Source organism: Danio rerio, chromosome 18 (genome assembly GCF_052040795.2).
Source record: "Danio rerio strain M-AB ecotype USA chromosome 18, GRCz13ab, whole genome shotgun sequence".
In the NCBI taxonomy this organism is placed as follows: domain Eukaryota; kingdom Metazoa; phylum Chordata; class Actinopteri; order Cypriniformes; family Danionidae; genus Danio; species Danio rerio.
The window spans coordinates 42,218,535-42,244,695 of record NC_141038.1 but is presented as its reverse complement, the minus strand read 5'-3'; the positions used below and the strand labels follow the sequence as shown (position 1 = coordinate 42,244,695).

The window sequence follows — 26,161 nt, the reverse complement described above, 5'->3', positions numbered from 1 at the left end:
ACGCGACTTGGGTGTTTCGAATCACTTTAGTCACATGACCTGGGTGATTGAATCCCTTTAGTCATGTGAACTGGGGGTTTCAAATCACTTTAGTCACTTTAGTTACGTAGTTACGTGACCTGGGTATTTCCAATCACTTTAGTCATGGGACCTGGGTGTTTCAAATCACTTTAGTTACATGACTTGGGTGTTTCGAATCACTTTAGTCACATGACCTGGGTGATTGAATTCCTTTAGTCATGTGAACTGGGGGTTTCAAATCACTTTAGTTGCATGACTTGGGTGTTTCAAATCACTTTAGTCACATGACCTGGGTGATTGAATCCCTTTAGTCATGTGAACTGGGGGTTTCAAATCACTTTAGTTACATGACTTGGGTGTTTCAAATCACTTTAGTCATGTGACCTGGGTGTTTGAATCACTTCAGTCACATGACTTAGGTGTTTCGAATCACTTTAGTCACATGACCTGGCTGTTTCAGATCACTTTAGTCACATGACCTGGATGTTTCAAATCACTTTAGTCATGTGACCTGGGTGTTCGAATCACTTCAGTCACATGACTTGGGTGTTTCGAATCACTTTAGTCACATGACCTGGCTGTTTCAGATCACTTTAGTCACATGACCTGAGTGTTTCGAATCACTTTAGTCACGTGACCTGGGTGTTTCGAATCACTTTAGTCACGTGAACTGGGCGTTTGAATCCCTTTAGTCATGTGACCTGGGTGTTTCAAATCACTTTAGTCACGTGACCTGGGTGTTTCGGCTCATGCTTCGGTGCAGTGTTTCAAACCACTTGCCCGTCAGTTTCACGTCACACAATCCTGTTTGTCAGCCCACTCATTACAGTGACAAACTGAAAATTGAAACTTTTGTCACTTTTGTCAGCTTTGTCGAAATGTTAGCTAGAAACAGACTTCAGTTTAAACAGTAAAGAGTTTTAAGATCATATTTTAGCACCAATTTTTTGTATTATGCCAAACTAATTCAGTTCATGTTATGCAAAGCAAAAGACCTTTCCCTGGTGCATTTAGATAAACAGATGGAAACAAACACGCTGACACTTTAACTGCAACCGTATTTAAATACACCAAGCAACATCATCTGTTTTGACTGTCGGTGCGATTGATCCAGATACTAACACAACAGCTGTTCATCTTGTACCTGTTGATGTACTCAATTTGGCAACTCAATTCAATGAGTTGTCAAATATAAAAAAAACATAAAAAAATGACTGCTTTACCCAGTCCAGCCACTAGCTGTCAATATTACACACTGCACATTTAAAAATAAAAATAGAGTCCCGCAGCCGTGGCATCATATCCCAGAATAATAGCAAGCTTTTGGTTCCCCATAGGTTTTTGTAAAGGGTTTTTTCAGTTCGTGAGTAAAATTAGGGCTGTGGTTGGAGTTTTGATGTCACAGCTGCAGCTTTATGTCTTAAGCTCCGTTCACACTGCCAAATGACAAGCATCAGCAAAGCCACATGATCCCATTCATTTTCAGTCGAGAACAGGTGACAATGAAGGATGTAGGTGTTTCAAGCTGAACTGAAACTTCAAGTTTCAGACAAGGTTAGACAAAAAAGAAGAGAAAGCTTTGTGCTAACTAATTTATTAACTGCACAACCAATCTACCTTTTTCCACATGTGACTTCTGCATTTTAAATAGTGGGTTGCACTTCCGATTTTAGATACATCCATTCAATAAATAAATGAATGAATCACTTCAGAAAACAAGGTTGGGGGATACATAGTGCTATATAGTTGACACACTATCTGTTATTTTTTTGTCAATTATGAAAATAATATTACTTTGTTTTTTTTAACCTGAAATAACTATCACAAGCTTATCTCTGGAAAAAAAAGTCCTTTTAAATGTAGTGTTTTGTTCCTTCTTATTGTTTACTCTTTGTGTTCCCTACAGTATAGTCATATTGAGCACTATAATACTGCCATGGAAAACTTTTACAAATTAACTTTTTAATATTATGCATAGTCAGCTGAAAGTAGTTTGTCATTTTAATAAAGTTTTTTTTTTTTTAAATTGGGATGAGCCAGTCAGATCTCATGAGAAAGCGTAACTATTTTTAAGTTTTGTCAGTTTAATGGCTAAAACGTACAAATTCATATATGTTTAATCATATGAAAATGTACAATTTTAAAAAGGAGACAAGGCACCAAACACCACCGTTTAACCGAACTGTCATTGGGGAAAAGCAAATCATACTAAATCACATGAATTCATACGAATTAGCCACTGAATCAGAAAGTTACGAATTGCTGTGAGATGTCTTTGAACGAGCTGTAAAGGGAATAATGCCAAAAAATGTAAATATTATTCGCCAATGTCTTCTCTCCTGCGTCAGGCGGTCAGATGGTTTGTTTACAGCAGCATAATATACAATTGCAGGGTTTCTGCAGCTTTCGTTGTCAAATTTAAGACTTTTTAAGACCCTTTGAGACCAATAAAAATAATATTTTACTTCCTTAGAGGGTTAAGATTTTTTCTAATGGCCTTGTATTGTCATGAGGAATTGTGCAATTGGTTTAATTTATTTTTCTACTTATTTCCAAGTGTATCTCTTTGCAATAAAAAAACCTTAATAAAAAAATGAAGTTTTCTTGAGATGTTTTGTTGGTCATCGAATGGATGCCGGCCCAAATTAAGTAGCTTTACTTGGACAAAGCAAAATTAAAACCTATTTAAAACGATTGAAGACCTACAACACAATATGCAAATGAACTTAAGACTTTTTTTAGGCCTAACATTTAGGTTTTGAAATTTAAGACATTTTAAGACTTTTTTTAAACCCAGCGGACACACTGAATTGTCCTACTGCCTGTAGTAAACACACACCATGATCTGATGTGGAAGTCATAGGCAAACAAAGGTTGTTTTTACATTTATTTGGTGCACAAAATTGTTTTTGGAGCTTCACGTGATTACAGTTACAGTCACTGAATGTGACAATGTTTTTGGTTCCTTTTCTAGACTCTGAGCATCTTGAGACCATTGCTGGCTATATGGAGGATAAGAGAGCTCCCGGATTTCATCTAAAAGATATTAATTTGCATGCTGATGATGAACAAAGGTCTAAAGGGATTGAAACCACCAACGCTATCTCACAGCAATTCGTAACTTTTTGATTTAGTGGCTAATTCAAGATTTTTCACGTAGCTGATGATTGATAATAAAGCGTATTTGGCATGTTGTCCTGGAAAAGAGCCCTGAGCTCAGAAAATCCTTGAGCCCGGGGCTTCCTCCCATTTGAAGGATGAGAGGAGAATTTGAGTTCAGGTTGGTCTCGAGAACTCCCCTACTTGTGAACTGCTGAGATATATCTGACTAAAAATTGCCTTAGGATGCTATTTTTAAGTAGTCAATTTATTTCTGGTGTATTTGGAAGGTGGGAGGAAACCGGAGAAGCCGGGCCGAACCAGCTGCGTTCTTGCTGTGAGGCAACAGTGCTACCCACTGGGCTGCCGTGCCGCCCTATCAGAGAAGGGGAGGAGCAGGGGTGGAAGGGGGGATTCTTCAAAACGAAGATGACTGGAGTAGAAAGCTCTGGTAGTTTATAGTGGGTCAGTATTCATCTGATTGGTGCAAATATACGAAGCTAATGAGGTACCAGCTGTGTTCAATCATAAACATGTGATCCTCTTGAAATTAGTTTATAAATAAACCAGACTTTGTATGAATTCGAATCTCATCAATCTCATTCGTATAATTTAGTACGATTTGCTTATCCCCCGATGACGGTTGGGTTTAGGGGTGGGGTGTGGTGCCACACTTTCCTTTTTAAAATTGTACATTTTTGTACAACTTTAACTAATTCCTACGAATTAGCCACTAAACTGACGAAACATAAAGTAGTTATGTTTTCTCGTGAGATCAGGCTGAAACGATATGATGGTGAGTAATTAATAACACCTAATTCTGAAATAGCAAAAATATCTTCTTATATTTCAAAACCTCAATCTCAAAATAAGCAACTAAAGTATTTTTTATTTTTATTGTGGAGGGGTTCAATTTTAACAACTGATTTTTCCATCACTGTCATCGTCTAATATTTGCAATAACCTTTTAGCTCATATTCGTGATGTCAACCGCACTATCAAGTCTATTGTTTCTAATATCTACTGAATGAGTATTTATTTTATTTATGCAAACCCAATGTAGGGGTTTTGAATGACAAAACGTGTACGAATCATTTTGTTGGTCACAGATCGTACACTTAATGCTGAGTTACACACTATCGATTTGTGGACAGTGGTTGTCAAACTCTGGTACGTGTACCATGAGTGGTACGCAGGCTTCCTTCTAGTTTTATACGATGAGAAATCGCTGAATAATTAAAGTAAAAAAATGAACACACTTTTAATTCTGAAACGGTTATTCGGGGCGTATCCTGTATTTTTATGTCCCAATGTTAACAGGTAAGGTTTAAGGACTTTTCTAACACACAAAGCCTACTCTAACGCAAAGTAGCCAGATCTAATTTCTAATTTAAATATGTAAATCCAAATTATATATGTACGATATAAGTTGATGTTTAGATTTCAAAAATAAACAAATAAGTCATATACACATGCAACATCTATTTTAAAAGTTATCAAAAAGAGTTTATATGTGTATATGATGATATACTGTATAGCCTATGAGGAACATTTCCAGGTTTTGATTAATTGACTACATGTTAATACTTTACATTAATTACAGCAGTGTTCTTTTACTTTTTAAGAAGTGTCATTTTTAATGAACTTTTAGAAGCATTTTAATTTAACTTTTTTTTTTTTTACCTATAAACACAGTGCAGTGTTAATGTTTAAACTATTTATAATGTTTAAAGTGGCTCACAATAAAAAATACTCATAATAATAGGAATTAATCTGCCTTGTTTTTGAACTATGCAGAGCTGTTGCTGCTTAATTAGGCCTGATACGCTACTGTATTTTAATACTGGTCATCATGGTAGTACTTGGAAAGACATTTATTTTTTTCTGAGGTGGTACTTGGTGAAAAAAGTTTGAGAACCACTATGTTAGGACAACATGAAGGAATTAAGTCAGCTTATTTAATTTTACAAGTCTAAGTGGATTGAACATGAAACAATTAAGTTGTTCCAAAAACTACTTAAGAGTTGTGTTGTTTCAGCTCATTTTAGTTTGAACAAACAGCAAACGTAATATTTTAAGTGTATCTCAGATCTAATTTATGGCCTACTGTTTGGCCATTGTGGTCAGATCAGCCTAAACTGTACATTGAAAACATTTATTTGTCATTTCATTTACAAACAAATCTGTGCACAATGTAATGGAGCAGCAAGAATGTCATAAATATTAAACATGTAAGCACCCAAATAATGGCCCTGGAATGAGCAAGAACTTATGGCAACAAAAAAATTGGCCTCAAATGAAACGGTTGCAGATGCTCAGACTTGTCAACATATCAAAATCTGCTATCATAAATCAGTTGTCTAAATCTGAACTCCTCAAATTCCATCCAGATTAACATTCACTCTACAGCTTCCATACTTTTTTTTCTGTCAACAACTGGCTCATTTATGCCTATTTATATTCCTCCCGGGTCAATTTCAGAAGCATTCTCCGAACAACAAGTCAAAGTGAGAGTTGGATTGAATTCAAAAACAGAAGCAGAATGCTGGGAAACAGTAGCACTTTCTCTTTTTTTCGTACTACAGACAAAAACCAGCTGGTTCTCTGTATCTTTGCGAAAGCAGTTTCATTCAATACCATCAAAGACAAGACACAACACAACTTTGATCAAGGTAGAATAACTTCAAAGAGAAAACAGACATTATAAAGCATTATAAAACATGAAAAAGAAAGTCAACTGAGTGAGATGAATGCTATGATAGGCGGTTTGTTTTCATGCTGTCTGCAAAATATCACAAGTATCTTGTGTTTTTGTGTGCTGTTTAGTATGATGACGGAAGAATTTTATAGTAAATGTCAAGCGAATGTAGACGTGATCCAACGGGAAAAGTCTAGACCAGGTGGTAATGAGGAAAATACATCCTTGTTCTTGTTCCCACATCAGATCTCTGAACCAAGGATAAGGCCTAAATCGGAAGAGCGCATGCAAAACACTGACAAATTCAGCCCATCGATGCAAACTAAAGGAGATAATGTTAAGCTGTGTAAATACAGACACAGACATTCAGTCATTCAGTTATGATGCATTTCTGTTTTTTTACTAAAGGACACTTAGTTTGGGAATCTCTTTACAATTCCTATATTTAAAGAAGGCAGAAAATATAAATCTATTTTAAAATGAATTACAGTTAACCATTTATGTATAACATTTTTAACCCTTGTGCACTGTTCAAATTTACCACCTTTTTGTTATGTTAGGGATGAAAACATCCACTGAATTTAAACAGCTACAAACAGCAAAATTAGGGAGAAACAATTCAATTTATCCTTATTTGTATAGCGCTTTACGATGTAGATTGTGCATAGAAGCTTCACATAAAAGATTATAGTAAATTGAAACTGTGTCAGTCCAGTTTTAAGAGTTGAAGTTCAGTTTAGTTCAGTGTGGTTTAAATTTCACTGCTGAAAGTCCAAACACAGAAGAGCAAATCCATCAATGCCAGCAAGCCGAGAGGGGTCTGGATGCAGACCTGGTGCAGTGCAATCTGAGCTGCATCTAATGCTTTTTAATAGGCTCACCTAACCCCACCCCTAACCCTACCCGTCGCAGTGATGTCACTCGCTTCATTTGAGTGCATTGTGTCTGACATTGCATCGCTGAGTGATGCAGTCTCAGCTTGCATCATAAAGGCTGCATCCAGATACTATTGAGCAAGCCAGTGGCGATAGTAGTGAGGTACAAAACTTAACCAACTGACGGAAATGAAGGAAAGAAAAAACCTTGAGAGAATCAGGCGCAGAAGAGTGGAGAACGCTGGACGTCCATCGTGGAGAACTGCAGGTGCGAGTAGCATGTACGTATATGTGATTATTCATGTTTTTTTTATCTTTAATAAATTTGCAATAATTAAAAAAAACTCATTTTTCTCATTGTCATCATGAGGTATTGTGCGTGAAATCTTAAGGAAATAAATTTTTTTAATCCATTTTGGAAAAAGGCTGTAACTTAAAAAAAAAAAAAGTGAAGTGCTATGAATACACTGCATGTAAACGTCTTTTTGCAGTATTTGCACAGTTTGTGTTTTGTCTGGTGCAGGTAAAGCGAGTTGCGGGTGTAAACACAGCGCCCCCTCTGTTCAAAAAAATGTATCGCGAGTGATTCAACATTTCTACCAGTTTGAATCGTCACGTTTGAATCGATTTTCAGTCGGCTCACTGTGAATTTGTCACCTTAGAAATATAAGGTTCTATCTGATATTTTTGTCAAAATTTAGTTATTGACATATTCTTATTAATTGACAACTTATTTACATCATGGGATGTTTTTTATAAACTGTTAAGACTCTTTATTTAAAAAACAAATGTTCCACACATACTGTTTGCTATGTGGAATGCAAAAACTTCAAAAGCTCAATATCATAAAATTATTCAAAACACAGATAGAATCTTATAATTCCAAGGTGACGAACTATTACATCCCTAGTTCCATGCTATTCACATGTGTTCTAAGAAAATGCAGGATATTTCTTAATTTCTTTGCATCTATAAGAAAATGCAGCATGTTTTTCTTATTTATTTGCTTTGTGAGGATCTGCAACACGCTGTCAAACTGATGAGGGTCTTAATTTCCTGGTGTTTGTTTGTAATTGCATGTATTTTCTTTAATTCATGTATGTTAAGATCTCTCAGCCACTGTATATAGTCCATAAATGGCAAACAACATCATTAAAAGAAAATGGCACTCATGTAAATTACGTTTTTAATTTTCCATAAAATGGAATGATTTTCACAACTAATACACTACGTCATCTTGGAATTATAAGGTTCTATATGCGATCTGAATGATTTTGAGATATTGAGCTTCATATTTTTGCATTCCATATAGCAAACAGTAGGGGTGTCAAAATTAATTGTTTCTTCGGTGCACCGTGATGCAGATGGGGACAATTCGATTCAGTAATAGATCATAACCGGTTATTACATACTGACGTCATTTATCTCCTATGAGCAACCTCCCAGTAGAATACTATGGTGAAGGAAGCGAGGGCGACTAAATGAAACGCTTTTACCACTTTAAAGGTAGATAATTATGCACAATTTAACTGCTTGTGAGTTTGCTGGAAAGTCTTTTGTTGACACTGAAGAAGGCACAGCACACAAGCCGCTATTTCACTACTGCCTCTCTCTCTCTCTCTCTCTCTCTCTCTCACACACTTTGGACATTTGACCTGCTGGCCTGTTTGTGAGGTAACTTTTCCTAAATAAAATCAGTACTTGTGGATCCAGACACGAGCGTGCCTGTGGTGCAAGTTTTCTCCACAGTCTATTATGGATTACCTGTGATAACCGCGTATTATGCACATATAGACTAACCGCGGCTGTTCTTCCACGCGTGACTCATCGGTGAACATTGCTTTCATTTCTTAAGCCAACAGCAGCCATTCTGTTGAGCAGGTGAAGTCAATGACGAATCATAGGGGCGTATGACCTCGCTTTACAGCACTCAAAAAGTAAGAAGGATAATGTTTACATTACTTTATTTGCTATAAATGCTCATGCTGTCCTCTGTGCATGTATTGGAGTTCTGTTTGAAACATTCAAAAATAATGTTTTTATTAAGCAGGTTAAATTAAGTGAAGTTTATTCATAAACTAATTTCGAGAGGATCACGTGCTTATGATTTATCATGGCCGGTTTCGCATTTGCTAATCACTATCTTTCAATCATGTGAGCCCTAAGCTACTATAAATATCCACAGTTTTCAGCTCATTTTATCTTCATTTGGAAGAAACCCCCCTCCTCCCCTATTCTCCTCCTTTACCTCTGATTGGGCGGCACGGCGGCCCAGTGGTTAGCACTGCGAGCCCCACAGCAAGAACACTGCCAGCCCTGGTCCCTTAGCGCTGGTGGGTGTTTCTGTGAGGAGTTTGTGTGTTCTACCCGTGTCTGCGTGGGTTTTCCCCGGGTTCTCCGGTTTCCTCCCACCATCCAAAGACATTCAACACGTATAACAATCAAGCATTTGTCTAACCCCTCTGTTCCCTTTGCTACCGCAGTCGGGGAGTTCTGAGATCCACCGAGCTCAGGCTCCCCTCTCTCTCTGCCAACGGGAGGAAGCCCCAGGCTCGAGTATTCCTTGAGCTCGGGGCTCTCTCCCAGGACAGCATGCCAAAAAAGCTTTTATAAATCATCAGCTAAGTGTGAACTCGTGAAAGATACAGTTCATATATCTTACTGCTTGTATGAAAATGACAAAATTGTATTACAAATAATATATAAATCTATTTATAGATTTCAATTTAAAAAACTCATGTTGTGAAGATAAAATATAATTATGTATAAAAAGCATTTTCAATGCACTGTGATATCGAATTGAACTGAATCGATGGCATGATAATGGTAACCGAACCAAACTGTGAGACCAGTGTAATTTCACACCCCTAGCAAACAGTATGTGTTTTTTAATAAGTCTTAAAAATGTAAACAACTTATAAAAAAAAATAAATAAAAAAAAAACATTCCATAATGTAAATAAGTTGTCAATTTTGACAAAAACATCAGATAGAACCTTATATTTCTTAGGTGACGACTAGTCACCACTCTTGGGAACTTTTTACTCATACTTTGAGTATTTTTTCCCACACTCTTTCCACCACTCCTAACTATTCATAGTGGGGAACATTTCTTTCTTTCTTTTTTAACATCAGCATTTCGGTAAATGGAAAGCAAGAATGCTCTGCTGAGTCAGATGAACTGGAAACCAACATAGTTGGGTTTTAAAAAGCAGAATCAGAAAGAAAAACATGTAATCTTGACTATAACAATGGCACTGCAGTCAGCTTGTTTCTCTGTTGGCAGATAAATGTTTTTGCACAGCATACAGTATAAACTCAACGCTCTTGAACTTCTAAACAAGACACTAATGAACATACAAAAAGCATATGAAGAGTTATTTCGGTAAGTTGTCTGCTGTTCAGATGTACTGAAACCATTTTGTTCCTTCAAATACCAAACAATATAAGCTATGGCAATTATAATTAATGTTAGGATTCATGTAGCAGCTTAACTGTGAGCTCCATTAAGATGCTGCCCAATTGCCGCCTGACACAGCATTTTCACATCTGCTGTCAGCACTGGTCTGCCTTTGAGAATATTCTATAAAGGACTGCAGCTGCTTTACTGAACACTTTGCAGAATTTGATTCTCCCAGCTTGTGTGGAGAGTACACAACATGTTAGGAAATGTAATAGTCAGCAAAGTTATATTCCTGTTCATTTGGAGAAATTTGCCTATTTACTGCTATTGGAATATGGTAGGGCCTCACAGCATGAAGGTCGCTGGTTTGAGCCCCAGCTGGGTCAGTTGGCATTTCAGTAAAGTTTGCATGTTCTTCCCGTGTTCACGTGGGTTTCCTCTGGGAGCTCCGGTTTCCCCCACAAGTCCAAAAACATGCGCTGTAAGTGTATTGGGTAAGCTAAATTGTCCTGTTGTGATTATTGCATAGTTGCTTTAGTAACACAACTAGTATAAATTACCAATGCTGTAATTTTCTACAATCAGAATATTATAAGCACATTATGATACAATACACCAGTTTACTCTAATAAAAACTAAAGTATACTACAGTATTTCTTAGTTCATTATAGCTCATACTACACTACCTGACAAAGTCTTGTCGCCTATCCAAGTTTTAGAAATGACAAATTACATCTTCTAGTTGATCATTTGGTATCAGAAGTGGCTAATATGAAAGACAAGGGCCTCTAGATTACACTTATTTTACCATTATAATATATGATCATGTCTTGATTTTTAATTAATTAATTAGGACAGTAAGGTCTGACTTTGCTTAGACAAAAGTATTGTTACTTAACAGAAATAATGTACAGTATAGAATATAAAGTCATGGTGCAGTGGAAAGAGTTAATATTGTGTATGACTCTCATGAGCTTGGAGGACTGCATCCATACATCGCTGCAATGACTCAAATAACTTTTTAATAAAGTTAGCTGGAATGGCAAAGAAAGCATTCTTGCAGGACTCCCAGAGTTCATCAAGATTTTTTGGATTCATCTTCAATGACTTCTCCATCTTACCCCAGACATGCTTAATAATGTTCTTGTCTGGTGACTGGGCTGGCCAATCCTGAAGAACCTTGACCTTCTTTGCTTTCGGGAACTTTAATGTGGATGCAGAAGTTTGAGAAGGAGCTGAAAAATTGGCCCTCTCCTGTGGTTTGTAATGTAATGGGTAGCACAAATTTCTTAATACTATACCTCTGCAGGTCTCTCGCACGCCCCCACACTGAATGTAACCCCAAATCAGGATTTTTCCTTCACCAAACTTGACTGATTTCTCTGAGAATCTTGGGTCCATATGGGTTCCAATAGGTATTCTGCAGTATTTTAGTAATAGGGTAGATACCCAGCAAGCATTTTTGCGTCTAAAATATGTCCAAATAGACTTCCAAACTATAGCTAAACGTTTCAGTAAAAATTTAACTGGCATCTAAAAACTCTAGTCCTAAATAATCTAGTCCTAATAACCTAGTCGTGATGATAACCTAAACAATCTAGTCCTGAGTATCGCCAGAATGGCCACACATAAGTTAATAACAACATTTGGTATAGCCAAAAAGGTATAACCTCACTTTCCAAATGCTGCAAACTTTCAAAGCATCTCATTCATCATGTTGTATCTTTCAGGAAATCTCATTCATTGTGTTGTCAATGCCATGTGACATACCAGTGACTTGTAATGGAGGCCAGGCAGTGAAGTGCTATGCAGGTAAACCTCACTCCTCTGACTTCTAAAGGTACTTTTTGTTTCAATGACAAACAAAGGTCTTCAGGGATTGGAATGACACAAGGGCAAGAATTTAAATTTTTGGGTGAACCAACCCTTTAACACTAAAGGAATAATAGAAGACCCAAGTAGTACAACAAAAAACGGACTTCACAGTAAAATTATTTTATTAAGAAAGAAGTTAATAAATAAAACAATGCAAAAATATAATGTTTTGTTGATTGTTGGGAATTGCCTAAATAGTAATAATTTGTTCTTTAGAAGTAAATAAATAAATTTACAGCGTAAACTGAGTCACTTACAAGTGGGCAGAGTATCACAGAAATCGCTTGGAACCAAAACAAGCTAGCACCTTGAAAACAAATCGATTTCCAGGATGAAACAGGAGACATCCGAAAAGGCGGGAAACCACTAAAGCACAGCAAAAGGTGGTCCAACAAAAAAAGATCTGTCATTACAAAATATATCGTCTCTTAGAATGTTTTCAGACACAACTGCGTTCGCTCAAGCGTCTTGTTTTCAGACTGAAAGAAACATTACAAACAAACTGGTTTCATATCGTTTTTTCACAAAATAAACTGTAAATACTATCTAAACTAGCCGGATGTACACAGAAACGAGTGATAAAGGTAATTATGAAATAAAAAAGCACCATGTTAGATATGCAAAGGATTCAATCTTCCGTCTTTCTCTCTCCTGAAGGCCATGTGAATAGTGTACAATCAACATGAATGACTGTTTGCTGTAATTACAGGCGTGGGGAAAAAACAGTGTGCAAAAAGACCGGTTTCTCGATAAGAACTGTTTTGACTTCGCCATATGACAGAATACAGAGATCAGGTGTTGTTGTGTGTGTCAATGTGAAATTGAGCAAGAGCATTCTAAAATCATCAGCGTACTAAGAGGAAGGTTAGACCAGCTAAACCCACTCCTGCTGCTGCAAACAGTGCTGTTTTCATGGAGGATTCCTGGTTCAGTTGTCTTGCGTTGTGGAAAAACCTGCAAAAACCCTCCTACAAAAAAAGAAACAAAAAAAAAAATGATTAGATTCACACCTTTCCATGTACGTAAGCTACATTTAGCCCAGTCATTCACACCTCATTAGTCAAAGTGACTAAAATCATAACAATGACAGAAATATTACACAACAGCCCACTTAAGACTTCTTTTTAAGGCCAAATTGTGAGATCATGTTAACAGATTTGAACAGTTTACTTGGAACAGGGCTGTGGCCCTCCAGGAACCGTTTAGTTCCAACCCTGTTTCAACACACTTACCTGCAGGTTTAAAATAAGCCAGAAGGACTCAATTAGTTTGATCAAGTGTGTTTGATTAGGGTTAAACTTAAAATACTCGGTTAAAAAGAATGATCTACTAATCGCCTACTACTCAGTCGGTGCTGCATTTGAATTTAAACAAACTACTCAGCCGTGGATGAAGTACTTTCTATACAGTATGAATGCGAGCTGTATGAATGGAACTCTAACGTACTACATCTGACATTTGGTCATAATCATGTGACCTACCCGCGTCAGTTGCGTTACTTCACTTCCATTCATGAATTCTAGCGTAGCATCTATCAGATGCGCACTTCAGAATCGTGCCGGAAGTAGTAGGTCATCAAGGTATTTCTCACATATTGTTTTTTGTAATTTTATGAATTCGGACATACTACTCGACTCGCAAACTGATTGAAGCGTACCATATAGTATGGAAAGGATTTCAGATGCAGCTTACAATTCGTTCGCAATCAGCCATCACTGGCAGATGGCACTCTAGGCTAGTTTTTAACCATACACTAATTCAGTTTGCAAAGGATGCGGCACCATCAGATGGTAAAAACCAAGCTCAGAATCAATTCATTGCGATGCTTTCTGAAATATTTGAATCGATTTCTTGAAAGATATTTTTTTGTCGAAAATGGATTTTTTGTGTAATAAGACTCATTTAAATACATTTTATGACCTCCTAGAGCAGGGGTGTCAAACTCAATTCCTGGAGGGCCGAAGCCCTGCACAGTTTAGTTCCAACCCTGCTCCAACACACTTACCTGTAGGTTTCAAACAAGCCTGAAGAACTCAATTAGTTTGATCAGGTGCGTTTAATTAGGGTTGGAACTAAACTGTGCAGAGCTGCGGCCCTTTTGGAACTGAGTTTGACACCTGTGTCCTAGAGTGTTTGTCCGAGATGCTGGTTCAAATCTAGCCAACAAACTGTTGTGATATAAATTGAAAAAAATTGCGTTTAACTAGTTTGAAGCGGTAAGCAACTTTGGCTACGTCCACACAAATCTGGATAAATAAAAAATAAATAAAAATAATAATAATAATAATAATAATAATAAATATATATATATATATATATATATATATATATATATATATATATATATATATATATATATATATATATATATATATATATATATATATAGTATAAATAAAATAAAAATAGTAAATATTCTTTGTCCTTTGAAGAGCGGCAATATGGAGCAAGGACAAACTGACATTAATCTTTAGTAAAGCCATCAAAATGGAAAAAATCTGCTTTACAATGTTATCCACCATGTTAACTGAATTAATCTGATCACATGAATAAAATGCGAAATCACTTTCGAAAGCCTCCATGTCTACACTATTGTTTTCAATTCTGTCTGTCATCCACTTTAAAATGACCGAAAAGATGCTTATACCTGCATCATATCCAGGGCTTATTTCGTGCTGGAACATGCCTGATCAGGCACCTCTGGAATCTGATCCGGCACCTCATTTTACTGATTCCCCTCCTCAGCCTCCCTCCTCCACCATCTGCTGTTCACTTTTATTTTCTTCCGCGACTCCCCAACCCTCTTCACTTTCATCCGCAACAACCCCCCCCCCCCTCCTCTCCACGGTGCGCGACACCTCTACATCCTTGGGTAACATGCCGGATCAGTTACCCTGATCAGTTCCGGGACCTCGCGATTCACAAATCAAGCACTGGTCATATCTACCTGTCATTTAATTATTTTCCATCTCTTTGAAACGGCGCAGTAAAATGACGCAACTATCATCTGCTTCCACCCCCGAACAGCCTAAGAGAGGCAGAGGCGATATGGAGAATGGACAAACTGACATTAGTCTTTAATAAAACTGTCAGAGCGGACAGAATCTAAAACATCCGTTTTACAATATCGTTCACCATGAATTGATTACATGACTGCATCACATGAAATGTGTTACCGCTTTCAAAAGCCTCCATGTCCACACTATTGTTTTCAATTGTCATCCACACTAAAAAAGCTTTTCGCAAGATGCTTTTACCTGCATCATGTCCGCCTGCCGTTTATTTGCTTTGAAATGTAGCAGTAAAATGTCACAACGATCATCTGCTTCCACCGCTGAACAGCAGCCTTATTAAATATTCCGTATCCTCTAAAGAGAGGCAATACGGAGAATGTACAAATTGATATTAATCTTTAGTAAAGCTGTAAAAACGGACAACATGCAAAACATCTGCTTTACAATTTTACATCCACCATCTTAACTGAAATAGTCACTTGACTATAACGCATAATCGCTTTCAAAAGCCTTTGTTTTCATGGTCCACACTGCAAACAAAAGCAGTTTTATCCACTATTGACTGTTTTCAAAAAGATGCGTTTTCTTTTCATAAAAACGCAGTCTCAGTGTGGATGAAAGGCCAAAACGGAGAGGAAAAACATGTATTTTTAACAACAAAATCTCATGGTCAACTTGTAACTTTTTTTGTTTGTTTTAGCAGCTAATTAGTATGAATTTGTCCGATCTTATTTGTACAATATAGTACAAGATGGTTGGGTTTGTAGGTGGGATTGGGTGCCACACTTCCTTTTTAAAATCGTAAAAATTAGCCACTAAATTGACAATACGTAATATAGTTACGTTTCTTCACTTGTTTATTAACAAAAACATGGACTTAAGCAAAACGTTCTGATCAAGTTCTGATTCTGAATTTAAACTAATGATATACTGCTGCAATGGCATTTCAAACTTATTTGCACACCTAAGTGACGAACAAAGAAGTCTTCACTCTGTGCTTTACATTTTATGGAGTCAACTGAAATGACATGGTTAAATGTAGATATACGTTGATGCTTTTCACAAAGCTGCAGGCAAATGCACAGACGGGTCTAACTGCTGTTTGTAACTGCCTGAGGAGCAAAACAAACAGCAGAAGGCTGGAGGAGCTGAACAGAGCAGCTGCCTTCAGAGAGACACCTGCTGTACTGGTCAGAGAGAGTCCAGGTGCACCAGCCCACAATCATATGCTGCACAAACTCTGACTGAAGCGTAGAGATCAGCCGTCTGCTAAACACAATAGACTAAATGGCTAAGTGGCCTTCAGCTCTGCTTTCAACAGCTGCCAAATAAAAGAGAAAGAGGAAAAAAAATGGGGAAGAGAGATAGAAAAGACCGAAGCGAGCCTCTCAAACTCTTTACTACTTTATGCAAATATATGCCACCATTTGCCTTAATGACTGACAGGATGTTTTATTTTCAGACTTCACTATGATGAAGAAATGATGTTAAAAAAAATAAAAGAGATTTAGTCAGACATGCAACTAACTGGTTTCTAGAGCTGGTTCATCAATTATGTCATTGTTTCCGTTGCCCTCGTGATTTTCTAAAATCCTTGAGACTTTTCATAGTGGAAGACAAATGGAGAAGTCAAATTATTATGGTTTAAGTAAGATACATTCCAAGTCTGCTAATGTCTGATAATAGCGTATAATAATAGGAAGAGAATGAAAATTGTCAATAACTGAAATCTTCCTTTCTGCCAAAGCTCAAAATCTCATTCAAATATGGCATGTCTGATGCCAAACATTATTACTTAGTTACTCCCAGGGTCTTTATATTGAAGTTGATGTTTAGCCGCACCATGGTGTTGGCGTTTCATAACATCTAATTTTGACGAGGTGGGTCATTAGATTTGAATCCATTTAGCAGATCTCTGGGTCAGATGGGAGCACACTTAGCTTAGTGTAAGGCTGGGTGATAAAAATCGGTATTGATATTTAATGACCAAACACCATTGTCAATAATAATAAAAAAATGTAAAAAAAAAAAAAAAAAAAAAGATCAGTATGAACAGCTATAGTTTTATTAAAATGTGGCTGCTGAGTGTGCGCCTTAGAAGGAATACCAGTAAGCTTAGTGTGTAAATTTGTCATTTTCAATGACGCGCGCATTTTCCATGTTCACCTAGTTCAAAATGCTAGGTGACATGGCCATCTGCTTGCACAGAGAGCATGTCATACGACCATGGAAACAAGCTCCACCACCGCTCAATCATAAACACAACAAATATAGTATGATTTGTAGGATGTATTCAACACACAAACCAGCCTCTCACATTTGGAGAATTGTAGTTATTAATAGTCCTCCATTTATAATAGATCTATTTCAGTATTAGCAGCTGGTACATGCTTTCACGATCACCTTCACTTGAGGTTTGAGCAACAAAGAACGGACCCCTGTTGCTATGACAACTACTACTCCTGGATGACTTCCTATAGTTTTAAAGTATCCTGGATTGTGTCAAATCGTCAATAACAAAATCAAGCCAATTTTAGTAATCCACATTTAAAGAACGGAGCCCTGTTGCTATGACAACAACTACTCCTGAATGAGTATTAATAGTTTTAAAGTATCCTGGATCAGGTCAAATCATCAATAACAAAGACGTATCCTGTGGTCCGTTCTTCGTACGTGGATTACTCAGTTAGCTGGATTTGGATGTTGACACGATCCAGCATCGTTTTATTCTTCAAAGCTGATCCGAGAGTTGTTGTCATAGCAACAGTTCTGGTAGATCAAACCTGCTCGGCAGCAGGCTCAATTCATATAAACAGCATTAGATCGGCTCAGTTCATGCAAAGAAAATACTGAAAGTATGTACCAAATGCTGATATTTTCTTACAGTATTAGTTATATACATTTGGGCAAATAGTAACTTTTTTTAACTATATATATATATATATATATATATATATATATATATATATATATATATATATATATATATATATATATATATATATATATATATATATATATATACACACACACACACACACAAAGTAAAAAAAATGAATATATATATAAATATATATATATATTTATATTAATACAACTTGCAATCGGCACTCCGAAATGAAAAGTACAAAGACTGCCACCTGGTGGTGCAAAGAGAAAACTTATTGATATGAACTTTTTAGATCGCTTTAGAACAATTTGTGTATAATAGAAATGCACAATGTGGCTTTTTTTTTTAAAAGCAATAATACATTTATGCTGACATGAACATGTTTTGACAGTTAATATGACGGTGACTTGATGCTTCACAAAAGTTGCAGACACCTTCACCAATATCAAAATGCTTTTGTAAACATCCAGTTATTCTTTACACCGATTAAAAAAACGGCTACTATAATAAAGAAAATATTTTCTTAATGTAGAACTAAATACATGATGAATAGTCTTGACACATGAAAGTGTAAAGCCTGCAGCTCACAACAAATGTGGAAGGTTATTGCGTGTCATATTTAACAAGCAGTTTAATGCTAATTTGATGTAATTTTGCTCACATGGATAATTGAATATTAATCAGATGATGTCATTACGTTGATGTGCCGTCAGCCAATCGTTGCATTGCTGATCATGATTTCGAGGATCGATGGATCAGTCCTTCACAACACGCGCAGCGATCTCAGATCAGTTTATCCAGACATTCTAATCTGATTCGCGAACTTCTTTGAGGAACCAAATTAGCAAGAGAACAGTTATCAAGATTAAAAGATCCAGGATCTGCCAAATCATCTTAGATCATTTAAGCGAGGTACGAAGAACGGACCCCTGGATCGTGTCAAATCATCAATAACCAAATCCAGCTAATTGAGTAATACACGTACGAAGAACGAATCCCTGTTCCTATGAGAACTACTCCTGGATGAGTTTCGATAGTTTTAAAGAATCCTGGATCGTGTCAAATCGTCAATAACCAAATCGTCTCCTGGATTGTGCTAAATTGTCAATAACCAAATACAGCTAATTGAGTAATTGAAGAACTGTTCCTATGACTACTACACGCGGATAAGTTTTGATAGCTTTAAAAGAATCATGGGTCATGTCAAATCGTCAATAACTAAATCTAGCTAATCAAGAAATCAGTGTATGAAGAACGGACCTGTTTCTATGACAACTACACCTGGATGATTTCCAATAGTTTTAAAGTGTCCTGGATCGTGTCAAATTGTCAATAACCAAATCCAGCTAATTGAGTATAACATGTATGAAGAATGAACCCGTTGCTATAGCAACAACTACTCCTAGATAAGTTTCGATAGTTTTGAAGTATCCTGGATAGTGTAAAATCGTCAATAACCAAATCCAGCTAATTGAGTATAACATGTATGAAGAATGAACCCGTTGCTATAGCAACAACTACTCCTAGATAAGTTTCAATAGTTTTGAAGTATCCTGGATAGTGTAAAATCGTCAATAACCAAATTGTATCCTGCATAGTGTCAAATCATCAATAACCAAATCTAACTAATTGAGTAATGCACATACCAAAAACTGACCCCTGTTGCTATTACAACAACTACTCCTGGATGAGTTTTGATAATTTGAAACTATCCTGCATCATGTCAAACAGTCAATAATTAAATCCAGCAAACTTAATAATCCACATGCGACAAACGAACCCCTGGCCAAAGTTCTCTGGGAAAACATTTGCATTAAACTCCATTGGCTAATATCAGCCTGCATAGATAAACAACCTCTCCTGAGGTTATTTAGAGCTGGAACAAGTACCGCTTTCATAGGTCAGTGCCTGGGAGTCTGAAGCACTGGACGCCTACACAAATAGGTCCTTGGTGAGACATTTGAGAGCCTGTTTAAAAGGCTTTTAAAGAGCAGTTCTGCTTCCCCACAAGCATTCCCAAGATTCTTTGGCCTGAATCACTCTCTAATTGACAAAAACAGGCCAGCCACAAGAAGGTATATGCTGCTTTACTCCCCCCACCACCCCCCAAAAAAACTACACTGGCATATCACTGCAGTATCTACCTTTCAATTACGATTTAAAATGTGCGCACTGAAGTGTACAGGTGTGAGAGACTGAGGCATCAAACAGTGCATATAAAAGGCTTGGCTTCTGAAAGCATGCATGAAAGATCAAATATGATTCGCTTTAAACGCCCACGCAGTTTCACATCAAGTAAAACCAGTGTGGAAAAACCCCTCAATAAAAGCCTGATGATTATACAGGTCAAGTCTCTACTGCGCATAAAGACAATGGCTTTAAGAACCATCATTTTACACGCTTAACTCTCAAGCATACTTGGAATTGCAGGCCTTAATCGAACCCATTTGGACACATTTGAGCACAAGTGTGATCCTAATTTATTTAATTATTTTGTAAATGTCATTTAAATGTCTTTGATAAAATAAAATCTATTATTTTTTTCAGATTTTGAATTTATATATATATACACACACACACACACACACACACCTTTTTATATAAAATCTGCATATTTATGATTGATATAATATTTATTTTCCATCATTTAAAAAAAGCATTAAGCTTCCATTAAGTTTGTGTTTGTAAGTTTTTGAAAAGCTGAACATGTTGTATGGCTCAGACCTTAAATATTTGATGATTTTGCTTTGGGTTAAATGTTCAGCCTCAAACTACACTGCTAATGCTTACCCAGCCTCCGTTTTCCACCAGCCAGTCCTGTTTTTCTCCTCCTAGGTAGTCTGCTATAGTCTCGGCCAATCTCCGGGAACCCTCCGAATTCTCTCCCCTGGACAGTAGTTCACTGGCCAGCACTCCAGTGAATGTGAAGATAGAGACCACCCTTCCCCAGTTCATTTTCCCATCTCCCACCAGTTCTCTCATGACGCTCTGCAGACATTTGCTGGGATCTGCTCCGCAGGTGTCCAGGAACTCCTGGGAAAGGGATCGGAATTTGGTTCTGTGCTGCTGCTCCATTTCTTTGGCCAGGTACCTCATGGCCTCCGCCGACTCGCTGGGAGGCGTCTGTTGGATCCCACTGCAGAAGCTGATGTAGTCCTCCGCCAGCAACAGAGTCTGTTCCCTCAACCAACAGGACATTTTCTAAATGAATTCAAAATATGTTAGGGCCAAATATACTGATAATAAGTTTAGTAGTCAGTTTGACTTTTAGGGTTACGTTTTCTCTGTGCCAACCGCACTTTACAGTGCATGAACACGTAACAATGACATTTTCAGAACTCCCACACTGTGTGCACAAAACATATGCAAACATTTATATGAATCATAGGAAATCACAGGAAATTAGATACATTTGACTTAATTGTTGCCAGATCATGCTAAAATAAACTTAAAGTAATATGCATTATCTTGAAAATAAATACTGTCGACCTGCTTACTCCATTAAAGGGACAGTTTACTTAAAAATCTTTAATTTACGCATTTATTTACCTTCAAGTGGTTTCAAAGATTTATGAGCTTTTTTCTTTTGTTCTCTCAAACACAAAAGTTATTCTGCAAAAAGCTGTAAGATCCATAGGAAGAATAAATACCATAGAAAGTCTATTGTTACAGGTTTACAACATTTTTCAAAATATCTTCTTTTGTCTTTAATAGAAGAAACTCATAAAGGTTTGAAACAAGGGTTAGAAAACGATGACAATTTTCATTTTTGGGTGAACTATCCCTTAATCTTTATAAACTTGATAGCTATGTGCAAATCTTTTAAAGAAGCGTTGCTTATAACAAGAGGACATGGCAACATTTCAAGAAGCGCACTTAAAAAAAAATAATAAAAAAAAAGTTTCTTAGAATTAACCAACCACATTGGCCATGTGGACAGCGGTTTAGTTATATATAATGAGTCTTTGTCGATTCAGTTTAGCCTAAACAGCAGATTTCAAACATGCAAGACCTGTGGTTAGATATTGATCATCGCTATTCTGTTCCATACACACAAAATGTATTTCAGCAGATTCTCTCCAGTATTGAAGAGCAGGCTTCATTACTGTGTACAAAAAGCCTTGGTGTTTTTATTTATTTATTTATTTATTTATTTATTTATTTTTCATCCATTAGAAAGCGCGTTCTTGAAATGTCAACCACTTGTATGGATAATAGTGTAATGATTGACCTAAATGCAGTCCCATTAACTTATTAATTTAGAATTTTCACCTTAATTTATTAACATGTATTTATGGAACTAATATTAATTGATTTTATACATCTATTTGACACCATTTCAATAAAATAAACTGCAAATGAAGATAGACAAAGAATTAAACACATCTAAACATTCATTAAAATGTTTACATCTCTCCTTTAGCCAAAGTCATTTGTCTACTTGCCTTACGTGGTATGATGCAATTATCCCTTACAGAAATTACCATGGTAACCACAATTTCCATCAAATCATCATCATCATCATAGCATATATTATAAATGTAGACAAATCATAAGTATTCCCATGTACTACAAAACTAAATGTATCTTTCAGGGAAAGGAGATTTCAAATTGTATTTCTATATCATTACGATAAAACGTTCGTCTCACTTCTTCTAAAATTATATGGCATTTTAATTCGCATTTGTTTACATGCCAATGTAGAATTAACACAGAGCTGAACGCAGATCAGTCCATGTATAAGGGTCAATATCACCATAGAGTGCCTTTGACAGATGAAAATTTCTTAAAGACAGTGTTCAAGTTTTTTGTTAAACCACATGTTTATTCTTTTAAGAAGACTTTAAACTTCAACATTTGCTGGTTGGTCCAGCTCCTGGACCTTTAATAAAACAATTATAAGCAAAAACATTCGGACCAACTTACAAAATATGTCCACCCTGTCAGGGACAAATGGATACAGAAAGCAAATATTTTTGACAGTGTTATCATTCTAAAAAATACACCTTTGCAACATATTTCTGTCCCTTTTCTTATATATATATATTTTTATATTAGAAAGAACTTCAAAAACTTTGGAAATAACAAAAAACTATGTTCTGCTATCAGAGCTTTGCCCGAGTTACATACCATTTAAAGTAAAAAATAATATAGGAAACATATCTGACCAGAATTTATCCAAAACCAAATTATCCTTAAATGTTCCTAAAAGAACAAATGCTAAAGATTGTCATTTGTATAAAGACATTTTATTTTTTTCATTTAAAGTGCATATGACAGGGTGGACAATGACATATGACGGGGTGGACGGTAACATGACAGGGAGGACAACTGAAGGAAGAGAGACTGAAGTGCCAATAATAACACACTTAAACAGAGTCATAAAAGAACAGATGTATACTGTGCACTTTTGTCTTAACAAATTCCATATCCCTGGCTTCAAGAACATGCTCTGGGATGACGAACAGCTCAAACAATGTTTTAACGTTACAACATTTAAGTTTAACCATTAAAATCACGAAATACTAATATGTGTGATGGTTTTAAGTTTTATCTCCAGCTGGTGAATCTTCCTTTTTAGTTTTCTTGTTAATCTTCTCCAAATGTTTTGTCCTTGACGCTTTTGTCTGTGAAAACAAAAAACTTTTTTACACTCCCCCTAAAAGTTTTACTTCAAAACCAGTTAAGATAGTTAATATAAATCTCTAAAATGCACACTCAGTCTCTCTCCATATACACACACATACACAGACACACAGGGAAAATTTTGAGTGTCCTTATGTGTGTGTGTGTGTGTGTGTGTGTGAGAGAGAGAGAGTGTGTGAGCCTGCATGTGCACACGCTTCTGTGTTTGCGTGCGTATTAGAGAGAGACTCAGTCAAGAAATACTCTACATACAAGTAATATCTCAAAATACATTTAACCAGCTTAAGTATATCCCTAAATGTCTACTATAGATTCCAACCTGGATGGCCCTGGTTCATGCTGAGCTTCAGGAGAGATGGGTGGTGCATCTGACACAAGCAAAGCATTCCTCCTGGCCTTTGCTCTGGCTTGTCTTTTAACCTCCCTCCATCTCTTTCTCTTTTCTCTCCTCTCATGCTCACTTATTTCACTGACACTCTTCTACTTTCCAGTCTGCCTGTCTCTTTGCCACCTGGCTCTCTCTCCCTCAAGATACTGCTTTCTTCTGTCTGGATCTGCATCTCGACGCTCTCTGTAACGCCTTGCTATCTCAGCTCCATTAAGTCCCATACTTCTCAAAAAAAATGTAATTTTATTAGCACACAATAAATACAGTAAAATATGTTTTCACAATTAGTTATATTGTTTCTAAATTGTCATTAAATGTGATACGTAATCTTATGTTACCCATCTCAGCTGTTGATGTCCACCCTGTCATAACAGCCTTGATGACAGGGTGGACAATGACAGGGTGGACAATTTTAGCTAATCTGCTTTTATTAAGCACATGGTGAGACACTAGCAATCATAACAAGCTAACTTGAAGGTGACTTTGAAGTATTTTGACAAATATACCTAAACATTTGGCGAAAAAAATATTTACTTTTCAGATGTTCACGCCAACAGGGTGGACATGTTATGCATGACCACATCAAACCATGAACACATAATGATGATAAAAATGAAAAATAAGACGAAGTACTTACTCTTCTTGATGCTGTTGGTTTGATCTCATTTCAAATATGTCAACCTTGTGGTGATGATGTCACTGATTGCATCATATTAGTAATTAAAGGGCCAAGTGACCCATAATGACAGGGTGGACATTAAGTTCAGGGACGCATATGAAATTGAAGATATTTTTGTAAAAATACAAATAAAATGGCAAAAACCTTTTTTATTTGCTATAAACTAATGGCAACAATAAAGGAAAAGTGAAATTTGTTTGATTATGTGTTTTTTTATCATTATTAGGCTTGGTTGATGTCTGCTGTCCAGCATAAGGGACACAAGAGAAGGGCAGTGATGCATTAGAAGAAAGTGGAATAAAATAAAAAAAACAACTTGAATGCAGATATTATTGTACAAAAGTGTACTAAAGTACTTATACATTACTTGTATCCAACCAGAATAGTATTATTACACAAAATGGCCGAAATAACTCCATGATTGTGATGGGGACAACAAAGGGCACTTTATAGTGATATTGACCCATAAATAAACGATTCATAATAACGGCTGTTATATTAAGCGGCTGTTTCTATGGGTTCAGGCCTTGCGTTATTTTTAAAAGGACATTCGGAGTACATAGTGTCTAACGTAAACCTGTGGAAGTCTCATTTGCTGCTAGTTTTAACACATAGTTCCCTCTGGAAAAGCTTAATTTGATAAAACACACACCAGAGAAGAATGAAAGAAGGTTCACGCAATGCTGTGAAACACAAAGCCGGCTGCGCCATTGCGCACGCGAACACAAAGACGCGAAGCCACAATACGGGTTTAAAATCCTCGTATTCTTAATAATATTAAAGTGTGTTTGAAGGGTATTTCATAATGTGGTTTAGCGTTTTTCCTCTCCATAAAAGTAAAATAATAAATCAGCTTACCCTCCCAGCGATGTCAGACTGCGCTCTCCACGACAGTTGCGCAAACAGCGGTGAGATCTCATAGGAGACGATCTTCATTCACTCCGCCCTATTTGACGAACCTTTATCTACGCAAAGCACGCCTCTGCTCGTTAACCACGCCCTTGCGTCATGACGCCGCATCCCGTTCCTTTCAATATTTCTGACTGAGAATGGAATAATAAATAGATTCGGCATATTTTCCTAAATAAAACGTTTGATGTCTCTATAAAGGCAGATTTTACTGGGTATCTTTAATTCAATTAATGGACTGGAAAAAGCATGGATATTACTTCAGAAGTACGGGATTACCAACAAAACAAAAGAGGTTCATTTTAAGATCATTTATAAAACACACCCGTGAATTGTACTTTGGAAAAATATTTAGATGTTTTTAGTTCATGCTTCTTTTTATTAAAACTGATTCGCCTATAGTGTGAAAATAAAACATAAAAACCTTTGGAATAGCATATATATCTGTATACTGTACGTAATCAGGTAATACTTCCAGTCCTTTTTTAACTACAAGATATACTAATTTGTTCGTATATAATGTAACACTCATATGTCAGAGAATTATATTATTCACTTTTCAATATATTTTGTGTGGGAAACAAAATGCAGTCTTCCTTTCCATTTTTTAATTGAGATAAAAGCAGTAATTTAAAATCTTAGATTGGTTAAAAACAAGAGAAGTG

General features: G+C 36.5%; 1 protein-coding gene and 1 long non-coding RNA gene across 2 annotated transcripts in view; one reads left to right on the top strand and one right to left on the bottom strand.

The window, feature by feature from the left end:
• Positions 1–26,161, top strand: part of LOC147839797 (uncharacterized) — a 516,604-nt gene that overhangs the window by 250,954 nt on the left and 239,489 nt on the right. The gene's annotated exons all lie outside the window — the stretch shown is intronic.
• Positions 12,075–25,533, bottom strand: bcl2l10 (BCL2 like 10). The gene is given in 3 exon segments (NM_194398.3): positions 12,075–12,938; positions 20,665–21,075; positions 25,446–25,533. Coding segments are annotated over 3 exon segments (612 nt in total). The 5' UTR covers positions 25,524–25,533; the 3' UTR covers positions 12,075–12,815.